The sequence below is a fragment of the Alligator mississippiensis genome, chromosome 7 (assembly GCF_030867095.1).
Source record: "Alligator mississippiensis isolate rAllMis1 chromosome 7, rAllMis1, whole genome shotgun sequence".
In the NCBI taxonomy this organism is placed as follows: Eukaryota; Metazoa; Chordata; order Crocodylia; family Alligatoridae; genus Alligator; species Alligator mississippiensis.
In genome coordinates, this window is record NC_081830.1 from 87,135,432 (window position 1) to 87,154,137 (window position 18,706).

At 50.4% G+C, this 18,706-nt stretch overlaps 1 protein-coding gene across 5 annotated transcripts in view; it reads left to right on the plus strand.

Moving 5' to 3' along the window:
* The window catches only part of TP63 (tumor protein p63), a 97,597-nt gene that overhangs the window by 11,606 nt on the left and 67,285 nt on the right, over nucleotides 1–18,706 (plus strand). Inside the window, exon 1 of one of the 5 annotated variants that reach the window (XM_014607123.3) lies at nucleotides 10,376–10,523. The exons of the other annotated variants lie outside the window; for them this stretch is intronic. Within the exon in view, the coding sequence (XP_014462609.1) occupies nucleotides 10,482–10,523 (42 nt within the window). The 5' untranslated portion in view covers nucleotides 10,376–10,481. Of the gene's footprint in view, nucleotides 1–10,375; nucleotides 10,524–18,706 lie in introns of those variants that run through there. 5 annotated transcript variants of the gene reach the window in all.

Genomic DNA, 18,706 nt, shown 5'->3' on the forward strand with positions numbered 1-18,706 from the left:
CTTGTGCATGCAAGTGCTGGTTTGGTGAACTGGACTTGAGGCTATGCAGAGCCATTGCCATCATGAGCCATTTGATGCCTCTGCTTTGACCGCCCCGTAGTCTGTACCCTGGCGCCGGGTGCATTTGTAAGCTCTCCCATCGGAGGCTTAGCTCCGTCATATTGCTGGGTGATTGTCTTTTGCAGCTTATGAGCCCTCAAATTTGTCTCCCCGTGGCTTGACAGCCATATCTCACAGGGGGTTTGTGTTCAGAAAGGATCAGCTCTGTCCCTGGACCATCTGACCCGGAGGTAATCGAAGCATGTGCGTCTCATTGCATGCATCCTTTGGATAAAACCTGAGGGTCTCTCCATTCTCCTGGGAGACTGAGGCTCTCATGGCATTTTTCACTAAGACTGTTCCCTTGTTTTCGTGGCTTAGAATTGGTGGCACTTGTTTGTGATGAGGTTTTAGAGAGGCAGGGAGCAGAAAGCAGAGCAGCAGATCAGGCAGGGAGTGGCACCCGGGGTCCCTCTCCCTGATCTGTCACACCCTATGCACAGAGGCTGCTGGCACGGGTGTGCCTCGTTACTTGTGGCACGGGTGTGCCTTGAAGATCCTCCTGTGCATAGGGTTGTCCTGTAAATAGATACGTGTGAAATGTGTTGTGCAAACTTTATCTCTGTATTGAGCCACGTGCCCCCTGAAAGGCTTCATCGACACTTCCACGGGCACAGCCGGTCACGTTCCTTGGTGGCTTCCAGAAAACGGTGCTTTCATTTCCAGCATTTTGGGAGACTGCTGAAGTAGGACAGCTCTGAGTTAAAATAGCATTGCTGTTGTTCTCCGAGCCTGCACGATATCCTTCTTGTGACACTTAACAGCCGACGTGGTGATGTCTAAATGAGATGGGGAACAAATTGTTAGGCAGCGGTGGAAACAGAATCAATCTGTGCTGGGAGTAGAGCGAGAAGTGATTTTGTATGACCCCGTATTAATTCGGCCACAAGTGAACTTCTCCTTCATTAATGAAATGTTATGTTTGCAAAGCCAGACTGGAGAACAAGACGGCTTCCATTCACCGGAGTATAATTGCGTTCGGTTCGAGGAGCTGAACTCTAATCCCTGCCGGAAGATAACATGCAAATGCGCTCTCGCTTCTTTTGATGCGGGCAGGTTTAGGGGATGAAACGTTACTGGGCACGCCGCAGAACCACGGGATTGGGAAATGGGGGCTGGCAAGGACCTCAGGGGGTCTCATCTAGTCTAACCCCTGCTCCAAGCAGGACCAGCCCTGACTACATCTGGCTAAACAAAGCCTTGGCTGGGATGGTCTTCATCCTGCAAGGATGCAGAGTCCACCACCTTTCTGGGTAACCTGTTCCACCTTCCTAGTGAGAGAGTTTTTCCTAATATCCAACCTCAACTTCCCTTGCTGTAGCTTGAGCCCATTGCTCCTTCTGTCATCTGCCCCCACTGAGACCAGCCCAGCTCCATCCTCTTTGCAGAGAAGTGAAGGCTGCTATTCAATCCCCCTCGGTCTTCTCTTCTGCAGACTAAATCAGCCCATTTCTCTCAGCCTCTCCTCCTCGGTCCTGTCCTCCAGCCCCACAACCATCCAAGCTGAATGGGCTTCAAGGGATGCAGTTAAGATGCAAAGTAGACTTTAATTAACCTCTTACAGGGAGAAAAATAAAATGTTTTTTTTCCTTCCCTCCTCCCCTCTTCGTCTGCTAGCAAGCACTTGAAACAGGGATGGAACTTGTAATATAATATATACATAATTATAATAAACTTAATATAAGATAATTAAGACAATAAAAGCTATTAAGATAGTAGCTCCTACAGCCTCCTGAAGGCTTTTCCAGTGCAAATGGAGCACGCTTCCTTCCCTGAGCCCATACTTCGAGCACGGACCTAATCTATGGGACAGGATCCTGCATCCTGCACCTGTCCATCTCTGTGAATCCCCGTCCCCTGTGGTGCCTGGCAAGTCACTGCCGGTCTACCAAATTGTCATCTCCTCCATCGTACGCTGTAGGCAGGCTGCAAAATCTCCAGGGCTTTTCTGGAGCACGGTGGCTTCATAAACTCCACCGATGTGTCTAGACGCTACTGTCACACGGAGGAGTCATGCTGCACGTTGCACTCCCCGGGGTGACGGGCGAGCGGGTGTTGGCAAAGCCAGGTTGACGGGAAGCGTTTCTGCGTGCTGTCCTGTGAAACCCCAGCAGAGCAGCACTTCTGGGATGCCACGTGGGCTGACTCCCGTTGCATTGCAAGGAGCCTTGCGCCGTGTCCAGAGCTTAAGGAGGGGATGAGGGACAGCAGCTGGATGCGACAGGCAGATGGCGAGGAGGGCAAGGGAAACAGTTTGCATTCACATCAGGAAGCCTGGGAAAGGCTCCTGGGGGTTGGGAGTTTCTTTAGCCGCTCATGAGAAGGGGATGGAAATAGTATGATTGCTGCCCAGTGGCTTTTTTTTTGTTTGCTCTGGCTTGGGGACAGCTGGCCACGCAGGATGTATGGCTTTGAGACCGCCACGTGCAGACCTGGCCTAGTCCATGTGTCAGTGATGGGTGACCTGCAGCAAAGCCACCAGGATGGGAAACCAGTGGGGACCTGCTGCCTTCTCCAGTGCTTGTGTGAGGACCAGTCCAGACTGCCTGGCTTCTCTCTCTTTTTATTATCATTAAAGACAAACCATTTGCCAACATGTCTTCTGCTTTCCCCCCTAGCAAGGCCCTACCTCTGACGACCTGCAGTACACCAGGACCGGAGGAGCAGGGGTTACCGCAGGGTTTTTCTGCATCTGCTGCAGCAGTAACCAGTGCTTGCACCGTTTCCTACGAGCCACGTGGCTGGCATGGGCTGGGATTTTCCCCTTCAGCTTTGTAGCCACCGTTGCATAAAGTGCCCACGGGGGAGTTTCGTGTAGGGATTACCGCAGGCGTGGGGCATGAGACCCGAGTGGTCTCCTGCCACAGCCTTCTGCGGTGGTTTGGGGGTCAGTTATTTGGCATCTCTCTGCTTTTTGTCCTATTTCCTTCCTCCCCTCTGCCTCTTAAAATTGCCTGCCTTAGCCAGGCTGCATGCGTAGAGCATTCAGAGTTGGCAAAGCACTTTCAAATACTCGGATGGGAGGTGCGAACTCAGAAGGAGGTGGAGCTCCCAATGCCACTTGCAGAGATGATGGCTCTCCTTTCCATCTTGCATCAGCTTTTTTTTTTTTTTAATTTTATTTCCTGGGCTTCCAGAGCCCTGTGATGCTTTTTGTGCTGGCTCATGAAGACTTGTGTCCCCCAAAACCATTGCCTTTTTATCGGGGCTTCACTTGAGGGAGGTGCTAGTTCATGCAAATATTGGCAAAGCAGATGGTCCATCTTTTTTTTTTTTGAAGTAGGGGGTTGGCACAAAATTAGGTGGTTAAGAGGAATATCAGGAATAAAATGCAAGTGGCACTTTCTTTTAATAAGTGCTGTATTCACCAAAGGGCTTTTCAGATGCTGCTTATAAGAGAAACCTAACTGTTTCTTGGGTCTCACGGCTGCTCTGTATTCCCAGCCATGGCTATAGGACATGCGTTTCCATCGAGTTGGGTGGGAGCCGGCTCAGCCTTGGAGCTGTTGAAAAGCAGGTGGGAAAGGTATGGGACACAAAATCAAGATCTTGTCTAATCGCCTTGTCTGGAGAATTGGGTCATTAGAAATGAGGGTTGGAAGGGAGCTCAGGAGGTCACATCTAGTCCAAGCTAGGACCAGCCCCAACTCTATCATCCCAGCCAGGGCTTGGTCTAGTCAGGTCTTCAAAACCTGCAAGGATGGAGATCCCACCACCTCTCTGGGGAGCCTGTGTCAGTGCTTCACCACCTTCCTCATGAGAGGTTTTTTCCTAATATCCAACTCAACTCCCCTTGCTGCAGCTTGAGCCCATTGCTCCTTCTGTCATCTGTACCACTGAGACCAGCTCAGCTCCATCCTCGTTGCAGCCCCCCTGCAGGGAGGTGAAGGCTGCTATTCAATCCCCCTCGGTCTTCTCTTCTGCAGACTCAGTCAGCCCATTTCCCTCAGCCTCTCCTCACCAGTCCTGTCCCCCAGCCCCCAACCATTTTCATTGCCCTCCACTGGACTCTCTCCAATGTGTCCACATCCTTTCTGTAGTGGGCGGCCCACAGCTGGACACAGGACTCCAGATGTGGCCTCCCCGGTGCCAAATAGAGGGGAGGAATCGCTGCCGTTGACCTGCTGGCATCGCTCCTCCTTTCTGGATGTGTGTCCTGCTCCTTTTGAGCACGGCCCAGCAGCGAGCGGCAGGCTGCTCTGGGGCTGGGGGTACCGGTCCCGAACCAGTGTGGACAAACGGTTGTGAAGGAACTGGTTTTATTTCACAATCTTCCCCACTGCAGCCTTATCTCCCTGGTTAATTGGCCCCGGAGGCACTCGCACAGCTCTGCAACTTCAAGCCCCGGGGGCACGCTGCAGCTAGCAGAGCTCGGATAGGCAGCAGGCGCAGATGTTTGCCCGGGGTCAGAGGACGGGGCTGTTGTGACAGTCTTTTGGGGAAGGGACAGGTGTGAATTCACAACACAGTGGCTTTGGCCTCAGTTTTTTTCCTCTGAAATGGGAAGAATTCATTGAGAGCCGCATGTTGGCAGTACAGCACGGTTTTGAGGGCTTTCAAAGCAACTTTAATTACTAAGTTGGACTAATTGCAGGTTATGCTGTTCAGTTTGGAAGCCCGTTGGCTTGCACAGTGGCTTTTAAGGGATTCTTTGGCCTTCGGTCCATTGCCCTGCCTTGCATTGAATTGTAGGGCCCAGGAGGCACTTCTGTGGCTGGAGGGTCACCTCTTCAAGACCCGTGTGTGCTCAGGTGGTACCGGTCATAGCAAATCTGCCTGTGTACCCGGTCAGACCGGTGTGCATGAAGCAGAACGGGCCCACTGCAATCCTCCACATTAAATTCAGCTGCAGGGGGCAATGCCGGGATGCCACTGGTACCTTCTGGGTGGCACTGGTACCCACCACGGTAAGTGTGCTCTCGCCAAGGGCAGCGTTGTTACTGCTTGAAAGAAATCCCAAGCCTTCATTTTGGTTTTCACGTCACCTCTGGGGACTTAAAAGGGAAATAGTTCACTGCTGCCTCTTGAGGTTGTTTCTTTACCCCCTCCACTGGGCTGGTTACTTTCTTTTTTGGCTTTACTTTCTGTTTTTAATGTAGTCTTGGCTTCACCATGTGCAAGCATGGACCTGTTGCTCTTCTTCCGCCCGAGTTCCCAGTGCTGCGTGTGGACACACACCCGACAGGTCCTTTGAAAAAGCAAGGCAGTGTTAGAGCTGTGTGAGACTTTCTTTCCCCCCTCTCCCATGGCATTTGACATTGTGTGTCCATGCGTCCGTGTGTGCTGGTGCACATTTCCCATTGTCATCCAAGCCTAGAAATACTGTGCTGGGATGTCACTGTTTTTGTGAATGAGTGGAGAGGTCGGAGGGGTGTGTGTGTGTGTGTGTGTGTGTGTGCACACTTTGATCTACAGGAAGCATTGCCTGAACCACTAAATAGACAAATGCACATTCACGCCCTTCTGCCTTTTCCAAGAAGTTGCATAATGGTTGTTAATTGGGCGGCAGAGGTTTGCAACGGTGACGATTGCAGCTGTGGCTGGATGCAAGATCATTTCAGACCTCAGGCCTGGGTAGTGCTGTGGTGACTTCTGCTTCTTAAACTGAACCACACAAAAAAGGCTGGGGTGGATTATAGCAACCTGGGAAGACTGGTTCAGAAAGAGCCTGGACCTGGGGCATGGCTGGATTATTGCACTTGCTTTGAAAATTGGGATCTTTGAATCCCTCTGTGAGTGCCATTGAAGTGCTGTACTTCAAAACCTCTTCAGAAAGATTGGGGAATGATCTTTCACGTGTTCTCAGCTGAAATGCTCAAAAGGGACCAGGTATCCAGGTTGTAGCCGAGGAAAAAGCAATCTGGGCTCATGGTAGAGGTGATGTCTTTTATTAGAGCAACAAGATTTTTGCAAAAGGGACCAGTAATTTTTAGGTGTCCACACTGAGCAGGTGTTCGGCACCCCACACTTTAAATGGGCATGGCTTTCCGAGGTGTTTTCTCAGACCTGGGCTGCTTTTCGAGGGTCCCTGAGCCTTCAGACCCAGCCACTTCCCAAAATTGTCCGATTTCTGAAAGCTCGGTGAGTCCTGACAGATTGATGTTTGCGGCGAGGCCAGGATATTCATCTTTAGATCCCCCCCTGCGTTTCCCCTCCAGTCAGTCATAAATGAATCCGAAGGCTTCTCCCTTGAAAACCTGTTTAGAAAGCTGTGATGGTAGAGATAAGTATCTTGGCTCCTTCACAGAGGGGAAAAAGGCTTTTAAAGAAAACGCCGCCTTGCTGCTGAGCATACGGGCTCGCAAGGAATCATGTCAGTTCTTTTCTCAGTAGCAATAAAAAAAAAAATACCCTTTTTTGTCCTTCCTGGTAGTTCAAGAGGCGGCCAAGCTGTGCCTTGACTTTTTTGCATCGCTCTGACAGCCTGGGAGCATGTTTCATCCAAAGCCTGTGACACGCTCATGGACCCGGCATGTGGTTGCAGCTGTGCTCTTCCAGGGTGACGGGCAGTGGTTCTGGGTCACCATTGCCTTTGTGCACATCTGGCTGCTTTCTGCCCTGCCTGTGTCACTGATGGACTTGGTATCAGCTCTCCAGAGCATGTTTTTGTGTGTGTGTGTGTGTGTGTGTGTGTGTGTGTGTGTGTGTGTGTGTGTGTGTGTGTCCCTTTGCACGTGTGTCTCGATGCATGCGTGTCCTCTACTTGGGGAGCAGATTGCAAAGGGCTGCGCCTCCAGGGCTCTGCTGTCATCATCATACAAGCCAAGGTACTTTTAAACTGCTGAGCGCTGAGCCGGATCATGTGCGCTAGGGCAGTAGTGATGGAGACCACTACAAGTGCTACAGGGGACATGGGCAAACCCCCCTCCAGTAGTCTTGGATGATGTGCCTGAGCCAAAGAAGTGTCCCCAGGTCGGATGTGTGTCGTCATGCTGGACCACAGAAGAGCAGGTAGCTGCAGGATTGAAGTAAGCAGAGCTGAGCAGCGCACAGCACCCTTGCATTCAGGACTTGACTGGCCTGTGACTGAGGATACAGGTCCGAGGGGTACCTGGACTGGCTGCGCTCGTCGAGAGATCGGACCAGGGCCGTGGGACCGGTGCGCACACGCTGCTAGCCCGCTGCCACTTGTGTTGCCTCCTGCACAGCAGTTGGCGTGGTAAAGCCCGTTGGGAAAGGGACAGGATTGCAGCAGGGGTGAATGTTGCTTCAGTGGCAAGAGGAGATGAGCTCTTTGCTCCAGACGCATGGGCAGTGCTGCTTGTTTGTGAGACATGCAGAGGCACAGGAGTGGGGAAGCAAACCTTGCTTTGCCCTGCTGTGAGATGCGGGGTTGCCTCTGGGTAGCACTGCTCGCAACATCCCCAGCCAAAGGAGCCTTCGTCCTGGAGGAGGATGCATGCACCAAAAAACCCTTCACTTTAATCACAGAATTGTAGAAAATGAGGGTGGAAGGGAGCTCAGGAGGTCACATCTAGTGCAAAGCAGGACCAGCCCCAACTACATCATCCCAGCCAAGGCTTGGTCTACTTGGGTCTTCGACAGCTCCCAGGATGGAGACTCCACCACCTGTCTGGGTGATCTGTTCCCATCTTTTACCACTGTCCTAGTGAGGGAGTTTTTCCTAATATCCAACCTCAACTTCCCTTGCTGCAGCTTGAGCCCATTGCTCCTTGTGCTGTCATCTGCCCCCACTGAGACCAGCCCAGCTCCATCCTCTTTGCAGCCCCCTGCACGGAGTTGAAGGCAGCAGGTCCAGTACAGATTGCAGGCTGTCCTGGGGGCAGCGCCCTTTTCCCATCGGTGAAACTGTGCTCCTCAGTCCCTGCTGGGGTTTCTGGGGCAAGAAATGGGTCTAGACGGACTGGCTGTGTCTGCTGCCTTCCTCTAGCAATCCTGGCGACTCTCTTTTCCAAGGGAGGCTTTCCCCCACGGAGCAGAAGAAAGGTATGAAGAGCACGCTGCTTTCTGCTCATCTGAGCAGAAATGCTGGGCGTGTGCTGCTGGTGTCACTCACTCCCATGCGCGGCTGGTCTTCCCTTCGAGTCACCGACGGGAGCGCTCGGAGGTTAAGGGATTCTCCAAAGGTGATGGAGTCGGTGGCAGATCTGGGAGCAGAACCGGTTTCCTGATATGATCATTAAGCAGTATTCAAGGGCTTGTTGCTTACCTGCTTGCCGCCTCTCTGGCTGGTACCTGGGACATCTGCTGTACCCTCCGTGCGGGTCCCTGGCCCTCTTCACGTGCCACTGCCTCAGTAGCACTTTGTCCTGCTTTGAAGCATGAAGATTGAAATCTCTCTGCCCAGCTGCGAGCATCTGGCACACACATCTCTTGTGACTTCTCCACCTTGCAAAGCAGGAGCACTGCTAGATTTCCAAGGAAAGCAGGTCCTGCTCCAGGCACACTCGAGGGAAAGTAGTGTCTTTTCCCCCCTCCGGCTTCCCCAGTGCCCCCCTTTCCCATCTGATGCACTTTATTCTGCTCAACTTTGGAAGTGCAAATGCAGATTTTTATTTTTTTCTACCCCACACCCATTGTGTTTGCTTGCCACTAGCTGGAGGTTAGTGGGGGACTCCTGTAAGCCCCCTGCCTGTCTCCCTGCTCCTGTGGATGCGATCCCGTGCTACAATTCACTTCAAGTGGGATTCTCCAAAGGCAGAGCACTGGGAATTGGGAAGCTTTGCTGTTGAGGCAGATGTCCTGCCAGCCATGCCTGGGCACGGACGGTTCAGCAGCTCGGTTAATAAAATGCATGCCACGGCAAGGATTTTCTGGTCTTCAAGCCAAATGGCAGTGTGGTAGCTAGCAACCTTTCTCCCTTCCCTTCTGCACACATGCTAGGGAGGGCTGAGTAGGGGTAATGGAAGCCAGCCCTTTTTTTTTCCTTTTTTAATATTAAATGACTGCAGACATGGTGTACGGGTACTTTTTTTTTTAACTGTATTTCTTACTTAAGCGATTTCTCTTGCATGTTCCCTGCGTCCGTGTGCCGAAATGAAACTGCTCAGACTAGCTGCTTTTTTATTTTATTTTTTATTAACGAGCCTAACATTGAACAGTTAATGATCTATCTCATCCCCCACAATCGACATAAAGGCAGATATTTATCTTGGATCAGCAGCGCTACCGTAACCCAAATCAGCATCTACAAAGGTCGGGCGGTCTCTTCTCTTCCTTCCGGCTTCTGACGGTCCCTTTATGTTTCTGTTGATGTTAAAGCTTTTGCATTTCTTCATCTCTGTATAATAATTCACCCCCTCCTTTTCCTTGGGACCCTGCACGATAGCAGTCTTATTATCTTCTCCTCTCTCTCCTTTTAAGTTTATTCTTAATTTAGTCTTAAGCGTCAGCTCATAGAATTTGCACTAAAGCATTAAAAAAGTTTCTCAAATGTTCTGGTTTGGAGGCAAAAGAGCCACCTTTTTTGTGAGTGGGGAAATTCCAGATTCCCAAAGTAAGCATCTTTTTGCCTTTTCCCCTGTCAAACACTGACTCAGTAGGATGATTTTCCCATTATTAAAACTTCCCAAACTTTTTAGACTTATCTTATGGGGGTTTTTTTCTTTATAATTTATGGCTTTTTTTTTTTTTATGGACCATGGGGACATGAGTTTGGGAATGAGTTACCTAGAGCCACTCGAGAGGCAGGGATTGAAAGGCAGTTTGGTGTGTGCACTCACACATGCTTTCGCCCTGTTTTCTGGAAATGCTGCTAGGTAAACAGTCTGTACAACGCGGTCCGTGGCGTGTGCTTGCGGGGTGACAAAAAGCAGCCCTCGGCACGATTGTTTCTGCCGACACGACTGTGCGTGCGGGAGAGAGGCACGGCCGTGATGGGGATCTCGGCTCTCCATGGATCCATTTAGGAGCGCTCCGAGTAGGAGAAATCCTCGCACCTTTTCAGGGAAGAAGTGAGCTGCTTTGGGAAACTTCTCCAATTCCTCCATGGTTTTGTTCCCTCTTCCTCCTTTTATTTTTTAATTTTTTTTTTTAAACTTCCAATTGCATAGAAAAGTGACAAGAGAAAGTTGTAGTTTCTTTTTTCTCTCCATTTTTCCCCCCTTCCCTTTTTAGAGATTGGTGATAAGGAATTCTAACTACTTAACGAGATGGGAGAGGCCTCTCTCCATTGGAGTGGAGGACTCCAGGTGGCACTTTGACAGATTGGACAGGTAAAGCAAAAAGCCCCACCTCCTGCTCCTTGCCTATAGTTAGGTATATAAGGGAAACTTAAATTATGCAGAGAGGCACACACTGCATCCTGTTATCTTCCCAGTAGAATCACTTTGTTTTAGGGTCTTCCAGAGGGTGGGGGGGTACGGGTCAAAACCCTGGAGCCGGAAGAGAGGACAGCAGCACTCATCAATCTGACTGCTAGCATGTTGTACCTGGAAAACAATGCCCAGTCCCAGTATAGCGAGGTAAGGAATTGTTTTAGGACCTTTTATTTTTTTTCCCCCCCTCTTCTTATCCTGTTGTTAGCAATCTGCTCTTCGCCTCTCCGATCTGGAGGTGAGATGCAGAAAATGTATTCGATTTTTTTTTTTCTTCTTCTTTTGCTATAGGTGAGCTTGCAGTTTGCATGGCTAGATTTTCATGTTGGAATAAAACGGAGTCGAAGCTGGGCAGGTCTTCAGTTGGGGATGACCAATGTCTTAAATTTTGGGAGGACAAATCCCACCGTGAAAAAGCCAGCTGTCTGAACAATCTCTGCTCTGGCTGCATTATAACTTATTAACCAGCTTTTTTTTTTTTTTTAATGCCATTATTGGCACTTGTTCCTGAAAGTGGACAGTGTTTAGGAAACAGCCCTCCCCCCCACACTGCACGATAACAACCTTCTTAAATTACCTCTTTAAAATAATGTGTAAACAGCGGTGCCTCAATGGGAGTATTTGCTGGAATCTGCGCTTTATTGGGCTCTCTGGATATCTGGTCTTTGCAGAAGAAAGACCTTTATGTGGTGTATCTATGTAAACACATTATGTAAAGAAAGATAAGTATGCTGAAATGTGGGTAGCATGGCAAGGTGCTGTGTTTGCACACCCAAAGCGATTTGTGCCGCACGGGCACTAGATAGAGCAGAGCATTTGCTTCAACTGGGCTTAAAGGTTTAAATGTCTGGGGATGATTTTGGGAAAGGTTTGCAAGGGGAAGAAGGAGGGGGACCTGCCACCGAGTGCGGGAGGCTTTGAGGAAGTTACCTGGGGTTGAGGGAGGTCTAACAACAATATGAGTTTACATTCCAGAGGGGAGAGCAGCTGTGTTGACACTCATCAGAAAGGGAAGGCAGAGCCCTTCAGCGCGCGGTTCAGCTGCAAGCGTTCGGGGCCGAGCGTGCGGGATACGGGACCCGCCGCAGACAGGAGCTCAGTCATTCGGAAAAGCAAAACAGCCGCGTGGCTGGGCAGGGGCTGCGCGTGGGGCTCCAGAGTTCAGGGAGAACGGCACGTTGTGTACGTGCTGGGTTTGCACCTCCAGCGGGTAAATGCCCAGGGCAGGATACAGTTTGCACTTCCAAGGAGCAAATGCCCAGGGCAGGATACAGTTTGCACCCCAGTGTGCGGATGCCCAGGGCAGGATACAGTTTGCACCCCAAGTGTGCGGATGCCCAGGGCAGGATACAATTTGCACCCCAAGTGTGCAGATGCACAGGGCAGGATACAGTTTGCATCTCTAGTGGGCAAATGCCCAGGGAGGTCAGACTCTCCCTCTGCCTGAAGAAAGGCGTTTGTGCCCAAAAGCTTTCAAAGAATAATTTTTCCAAGTTTTTGGTTGGTCTAATCAGATATCCCATCTACCCAAAGAATCTCATCTGCCAGGACAGGACAAGGCCGTGGGGGGGAACCCATTGGGTTCAGCTAACCGTCTTCCACTCTCCTCTCTCCCTAAGCATCCAGTGCTTAATCCGTCCCCATCCACTACCGCTTCCACGCGTTGGCTGGTTATACAGCCAGCTGGATCATGTGCTGGGTTTACTCAAGTGCAGGGAAAACTTTCCAAAGACAATGTTTGCTCGGCATTGTTTGCGCCTTCGCCGCTATCTGATCAGCTTTCGCCACACAGCCGCGGCAGGCTTGCAGTCTTCCTACGGTTGACCGGCTGGCCTCATCTGTCAGGAGCCCTACGCTGAGCACGGCTCTTGCTGGTTCATTGCAGCCGTGGGCAAGGGAGGGTTTTAAAGGCTTCAGCTGCAGGGTGTTTTTAAGCTTTGAGTGTGAAGCAATGACTTTGTTCATGTTCTGGGTCTCATGGGGAAAAGCCGATTTGCTGCTCACTTTAGACAGCAGGGTCGTTCTCTTTGGGAAATAATGAATGATCATTTGCAAATTAATCATCTAATTCTTATGCATTGATTTTTTTTTTCTTTTTTTCTTTTTTTTTTTCTTTTTCCTCCTTCCCCACCCCCACTTTTTTAAAGTTGGGGCTAGTGAGCAGCAACCCCAGCCTGCCATGCTCTGCATATTCAAGAGCTTGGACCTAGGCAGAGTTTACATCTCAGAGGCAGGGAAATTCAGATATGGGGTGACTTGTTCCCCTCCCCCTCATCTCTATGTTGTAGGAATTGGTAATCATTGTTCCTATTTGAAGGAGATGGAGAGAACACACACGGAGAATTTAGCTGGCACGATTAGTTTTGAAATGGAGTAAAAAAAAAAATTAAAAAAATCCTTTTTTTTTATTTATTTATTTTTTTTTAAAGTGAAATGATGGGCCTTTTGCAGACTATCCGAGCCTGCAACACTGCTCTGCTCTGAGCTGGGGGCTGTTTTTCTGGTTTTCAGAGCTGCTCCCTCTTGCCGTGTCACCAGTGTCTCCCAGCGATCCTTCTTCCGCCCATTCTGGGAACGCTCTGCCTGCGTGTGCCAAACCTTCGGCAAAGCGACAGAGCTGCTCCTTTCTCCCCCTCCCGCCGCTGCCCATGCAGCTGGCGTCGCGCACGCCACGCTCTCCACCCCCTTGTGCAAGCCCCAGTGATGCAGTTGTGCAAAGGCCCTCATTGTAATGGCTCTTCCTTGGCCGCCTCACCCGTATGCCGCGGGGTCGTGGAGTGCTTGTGCCTGGGAGCCTTTTGCAAGCCACCAAGTGACATCCTGGGACTTCGGGCAATGGGATGATGGCCGGTTGGGGAATTTGAGGGGCAGGGTGATGCATGAGTGCTTCTTCCCCAGCAAAGCTGGGAAATGGAGAATACGAAGGCAGGGAGGGGGCAGTTTCCATCTCACTTTGGCACCTGACTTGGGTGCCTTATGCATGGGAGTAGGTGACCTGTCAGAGCACAGGACTGGCATGGATGGCCCAAGGGTGTCCATGTCCATCCTTGTCTATAGGATGGGAAGCCACGGGGCAAGGGTGGTTGCCACCAGAGAAAGGAAGCATGGGTGATGGTGAGAACTGTTACCACTGCTCTTCAGCCTCGTCTCCTCCTTTATAGGGGTGCAGACTCCTCACTTGGGGAGAGCCTCTGACAGACGGGCACTTACTCTGCATTTTCCATTCGGTGGCTTTAAAGATCAGGACGTGAGATTTGCTTTTCCTTAAGCAAAGGAAAACCGAGCAAGACTATGGCTGCAACACATTTCAAACGAGCTGGTTCTCTTGGTTTCCGGCTGCCTTTGGGGTCAATCTAGTCATTGCCTTCATTTTGAGTGTTATAAAAGCTGGAGACAAAATGCCTCGAGTCAGGGCTAGGGCTGTCACTTCCAGGTTTCCCCGGTCCTTGCTCCGTGCGAGTTGGTCGCCAATACAGAAGTCCTGCCCGTGGTTGAATGGGACGCTGGAAGCGATCTGCTTCTAGGCCAGCTGAAGACCTTGCTTGGGGTGGTAGGAGAGCTTGGGAGCCTGCAGAGGTAGGAGAGGCGAGTGTGCACCGTGCATGAACTGATGGGTGGGGGAGAACAGAGCGTCTTTGTGAGCTGTCCTCCCCGGCTGCTCTCATCCGGCTGGTCCCCGCGATGCGGTGGTTGCAGATTTCACCGACGCTTCACGCCGCCTCCCCTCCTCCCGGCTCCTTGGCCCTTGGCCAGACTCGGTGCAAAGGGGGAAAGAAGCAGAGGCTTCAAAGGAAGCCACCCGGTCACTTGGTGCAGGAGAGCCTCCCCGCCATGCCTGCAGGGCTCGGGAGGGGAAAAGGCTGCTCGGCACGCTGCATCGCCTCTTTCTCTCTCCTCCCCCGTGGCTGGACGGAGGGACCGGGGTGCCCCGTGCTGTGCTCAGCTGTGCCGGGTGATGCCGAAATATAAAGCATCTCTCTTGGGCTCCTCCACGGCTTCTCTTGGCTGTATCTCGGGCTCCGGTAGCTCCTGGCTTCCCCTGCCCGTGGTCCAGGGTGGGCATCCTCTACCGCCAGGCTGGCCCCAGGACGAGTTGGGAGCACCAGCCTGTTGAGTAGTCTTCTTGCACCAAGTAGCGTGTTTCCAAGCCAAAGACTTTAATTTCCCCTTCTCACAGGCTTATCCTGTCCCTTGCCCTTGTCTTTCGGAGCCCGCTGACCTCCCAGTAGGAAAACCCAGTTACTCCTTGCTCTTTCGAGACTCCTTGCTACTCTGCACCAGGGATAGCAAGAAAGGTCCTACCTGGTATCTCCTGCTTTGCTTTTCCCAGCCAGCCCTGAGGCCTGATCAGACGGTCGGGGAGCAAAGCAGGCACAAGCGAGCCGCCGATCTGGATCTTTCGAAGATCCAGCCACCTCTCAACATAGTTTGGTTAGCGTCTTTCTCAAGGGGATGCCTTGGACAAGTAAGCATGGTGCCCGTTCTCTGTGCATGTCCCCAATTCCTCCCACATCCAGGGTGACATGTCTCCCTTAGCTCAGCTGCAAGCTGTCCCTGGACTCTGCTGGAGGTCCATGGCCCAGTGTCCTGGGAGGCAATGGGAAGAATAAGCCAACTCCTTGTAAGCAAGGAGTGAGTAGGAAGAACGAATGGTAGCAAAGTCTGTTTGTCAAAGACAATGAAACGTCTGTGTCTTGTCCAGTCTGTGAGCTTGCACACGTGTGTGACACTCTTCTCAGTGCGGGCAGACGACAGGACAAGGAGCAATGGGCTCAAGCTGCAGCAAGGGAAGTTGAGGCTGGGTATTAGGAGAAACTTTCTCACTAGGAAGATGGTGAAGCACTGGAGCAGTTACCCAGAGTGGTACAATCTCCAGCCTTGGAGGTTTTGAAGACCCGGCTAGACAAAGCCTTGGCTGGGATGAAGTAGTTGGGGCTGGTCCTGCTTTGGACAAGACATGACCTCCTGAGGTTTCTTCCCACCCTCATCTTCTATGATTTCTTTGACAGCCCAGGTTTCAAAACTCATTTCAGTGTGTGCTGCCTCTTTGTCCATCCCCAGCAGCACTTGCCGATCTCAGCCCCAACATTCAAGCAATCGTTGGCTTTATCTTAAATTGTCTCGGCTCAATTCTAGGGGCAAAGAGAAGGAAGAGTGATGGCTTTCAGAGTGGGGGGGTCCCGCTTGGGAAATACTCAAATTACTGACAGATCGATAGCTTGCCTCAGTTGCAAGGAGCTGAGTGAACCCACAGCAAAAGGGTGCAAAGCCACCGTCCCCATCAGGGTAGATAGATAGGTGATTTGGTTTGAATTCAGCATTTAAGCTGGCAGAGCCACAACTACCCGGATGCTGTTTGCCAGAGCAGTTCATTTGACTCGAGTTCAGGAGAAGTCACTCCAGAAGAGCGACACTTGGAGTTGTCCAAATCTTAGATATTTTGAAGGCTACCAATGACCTTTTATTTCCATGAAAAATCCTCGTGGTTTGAGCTGCCTCTCCTACATCCAGTAGTGTTGCTTTTTTGTGTGGGTTGTTTGTTTTTTTTTAATTTAACTTTGATTGGCATCACCTGGGGTCTCAGATGCCACTTGAAGCAAAAACATCCATATGTATTGTTGCCAGCCTTTCTTACGAGAAAGTTGTCTCTTATGTTGTTTGGTCCCCTGTTTAAGTGAACAGAGCTAACAGCCAAGCAAAACTACTTTTCCTGCCCCTCTATAAAGAAGCAACAAATGCACCCCTTGTGTCTTGTATGTCTGGTGCAGCGGGTTTTTTTGGTTGCAACCATCAGATTACTGCTGTTTGGGGGGTTCAGCTCCAATTATTGACTTGCTCTGTGTGTGTGTGTGTGTGCGTGTGTGTGCAGAGATATAGATACATCTTTCCATCTGTCTATCTAGATCTACACACACAATATATATATATCTATATCTACACGCACACACGTACACACTATATAGAGATCTATATGTATCTACACACACACATAGGTTTTTATATTTTATATATATGTATATGTATGTGTCTACACACACTATATATCTATACGAACACACGTGTGCGCGCACACACACAGTATACATCTATACCTATCTACACACACAGTATACTTCTATACTTATCTACACATGCACGCTGCACTATATATATATATCTATATATCTATACCTATCTGCGCGTGCGCGCGCACACACACACACACATATATAAAATATACACGCATGCACACACACACTATATACATCTATCCCTATCTACACACACACTATATATAGCTATATCTATACCCATGTGTATGTACACACACACACACACACACACACACACTATATATCTGTACCTATCTACATGCCCACTATATATCTATATTTATAACTATACACACACACACTATATATATCTCTATACCTATCTACACATGCACACTATATAAAAACTGTCTATACATGCACACTATATATATTTATAACTATATACATATGCGCACACACACACACACACACACTGTTTATATCTAATACTATGCATGCGCGCACACACACACACGCTTGTGCGCACGCTCACACACACACAAACACACTATATCTCTATATCTATGTAATCTGTCTATCCAGGGCTGTGAGCTTGGCCAGAGGAAGGCTGTGGGTGCAGAGAGCAGTGGGTATCTTGGATAAACAGCGTCCCGTGCTCTGTCTCTTCTGCACGTCTTCAATTAGACAACATACCAGTGCCTGCCATTGTTGCGAGGGGCTAAGGCCGTGTTGCGTTGCTCAAGGGCAAATCTTAACATTTTTATTTGCAAAACATTCCCACTAAAAGTCCTGGAAGCGCTTCAGAAGGAAACTCTCCCACCGACGGATTTGTGTTGTAGTCGCAAATAGAGACGGTTAAGCCCCTATATTCCCTTGGCACCCGCCCCAGCGCCTTGGGTGAGAGCATGCACCAGGACACATGTAGTGCATCTTTCATTGCGATGGAGAAGTTAAGTTTCTTGCACTAACAGTGCTCCAGCTCATCCTCTTGGAGGGGAGAAGCAGGCTCTTCCGCCCACTTGCCCTGGATTAGTGAAACACCGTTTTTTGGCATCGAGTGGAATTAAAGGTGGAAAATCATTAGTGCGAGGCGGTGGCCCGGGTTAGCTGGGCTCTGGAGCACCCCGTGCGCGGTCTCTGTGCGGGGCATTGTGCCATTCATTTTCCCTCTGACGATGAAGCGCGGTTGCTCTCCCCAGCCCTGCTGCGGTTCGGCATGTGGGTGGGTCTCTCTGGGTGAATAAACCTGCTGCCTTTTTGAAAAGGCTGCCTGCTTTGTCTTGCTTTTCTTTGGTGATATTATTAAAGGATTTCTGAGAAATCTTCAAGTCGTTAGTCTCCCAAGCGCGACTTCCCATCATCCTTTCCCGTCATTGTGCTGCAGCAAGACCTTGCAGCTATTACAGGGATTATCGAACCGCCTTACAATAGGGCAACCCTCCCAAGGAGCTCTCAGCGGGGCAGCGCGATGCATGGGCGCTGCCGCTCCGTCCTGAGCTGGGCTGCAATGAAATAAGGTCCTAAAAAAGGAGCGAGACTCTCTTCAAAGTGCAAGTGGAGTCCTTTCAAAAGGGCAGCAGATATTAAGCTCCAGTCGCTAGGCATGAAGGAGCTGGGAGCAATGCAGAAGTAGCAAAGCCCCCTCCAGCTTTTCATCTTGGAGGAAGCAGTGTTAAAATCGGAGTGTTTTTTCTATGTTCAAATTGCTTGTGGTTTGTTGAACCTCGCCGTGCTGCCCGTTTAAAACGTTCCCCTTTGGGAACAACTCCAGATGTGCGCCTCCACTTTTGTGATCCACAAACTTCCCAATTTTAGATTGGATAATAATCCCAGTCTGGGGCAGCCCATATAAGTCATTGCCCATAGAGAAGCAATGCAATTTTGGGGCTCCTGGGTGCCCAAATTTTATTTTTTATTGATCTTTAAGATCTGTTGCTGGATAAGGAGCAGCGATCAGGTGGGAATCTGGTATCTAGCTAAGATGTAGGAGTCTGGCTACTGCAGAGAGATCTGGGGTCTATGGCCAACTGCTTTGAAATGAGTGACTTTTTGCTGCTGTCATGGGTGGGCAGGTGCACGGGGATGGGAGAGACTCGGGACCGTGTTGCAGCTGAATTGCCCTTGCATCGTGAGAACTGGCCATGGCACGGCGGTGGTAGAGGCGTGTGAACCAACGCCCAGCTGGCTCGGGCTGCCATGGGAGAGGAGAGGACGTTGTGGGTGGTGCAGAGACGAGCGGGCCAAGTCGGAGGGAGGGGAGCTTGTCCCTTTTCTGGGAAATGAGGCTGAGCCGCT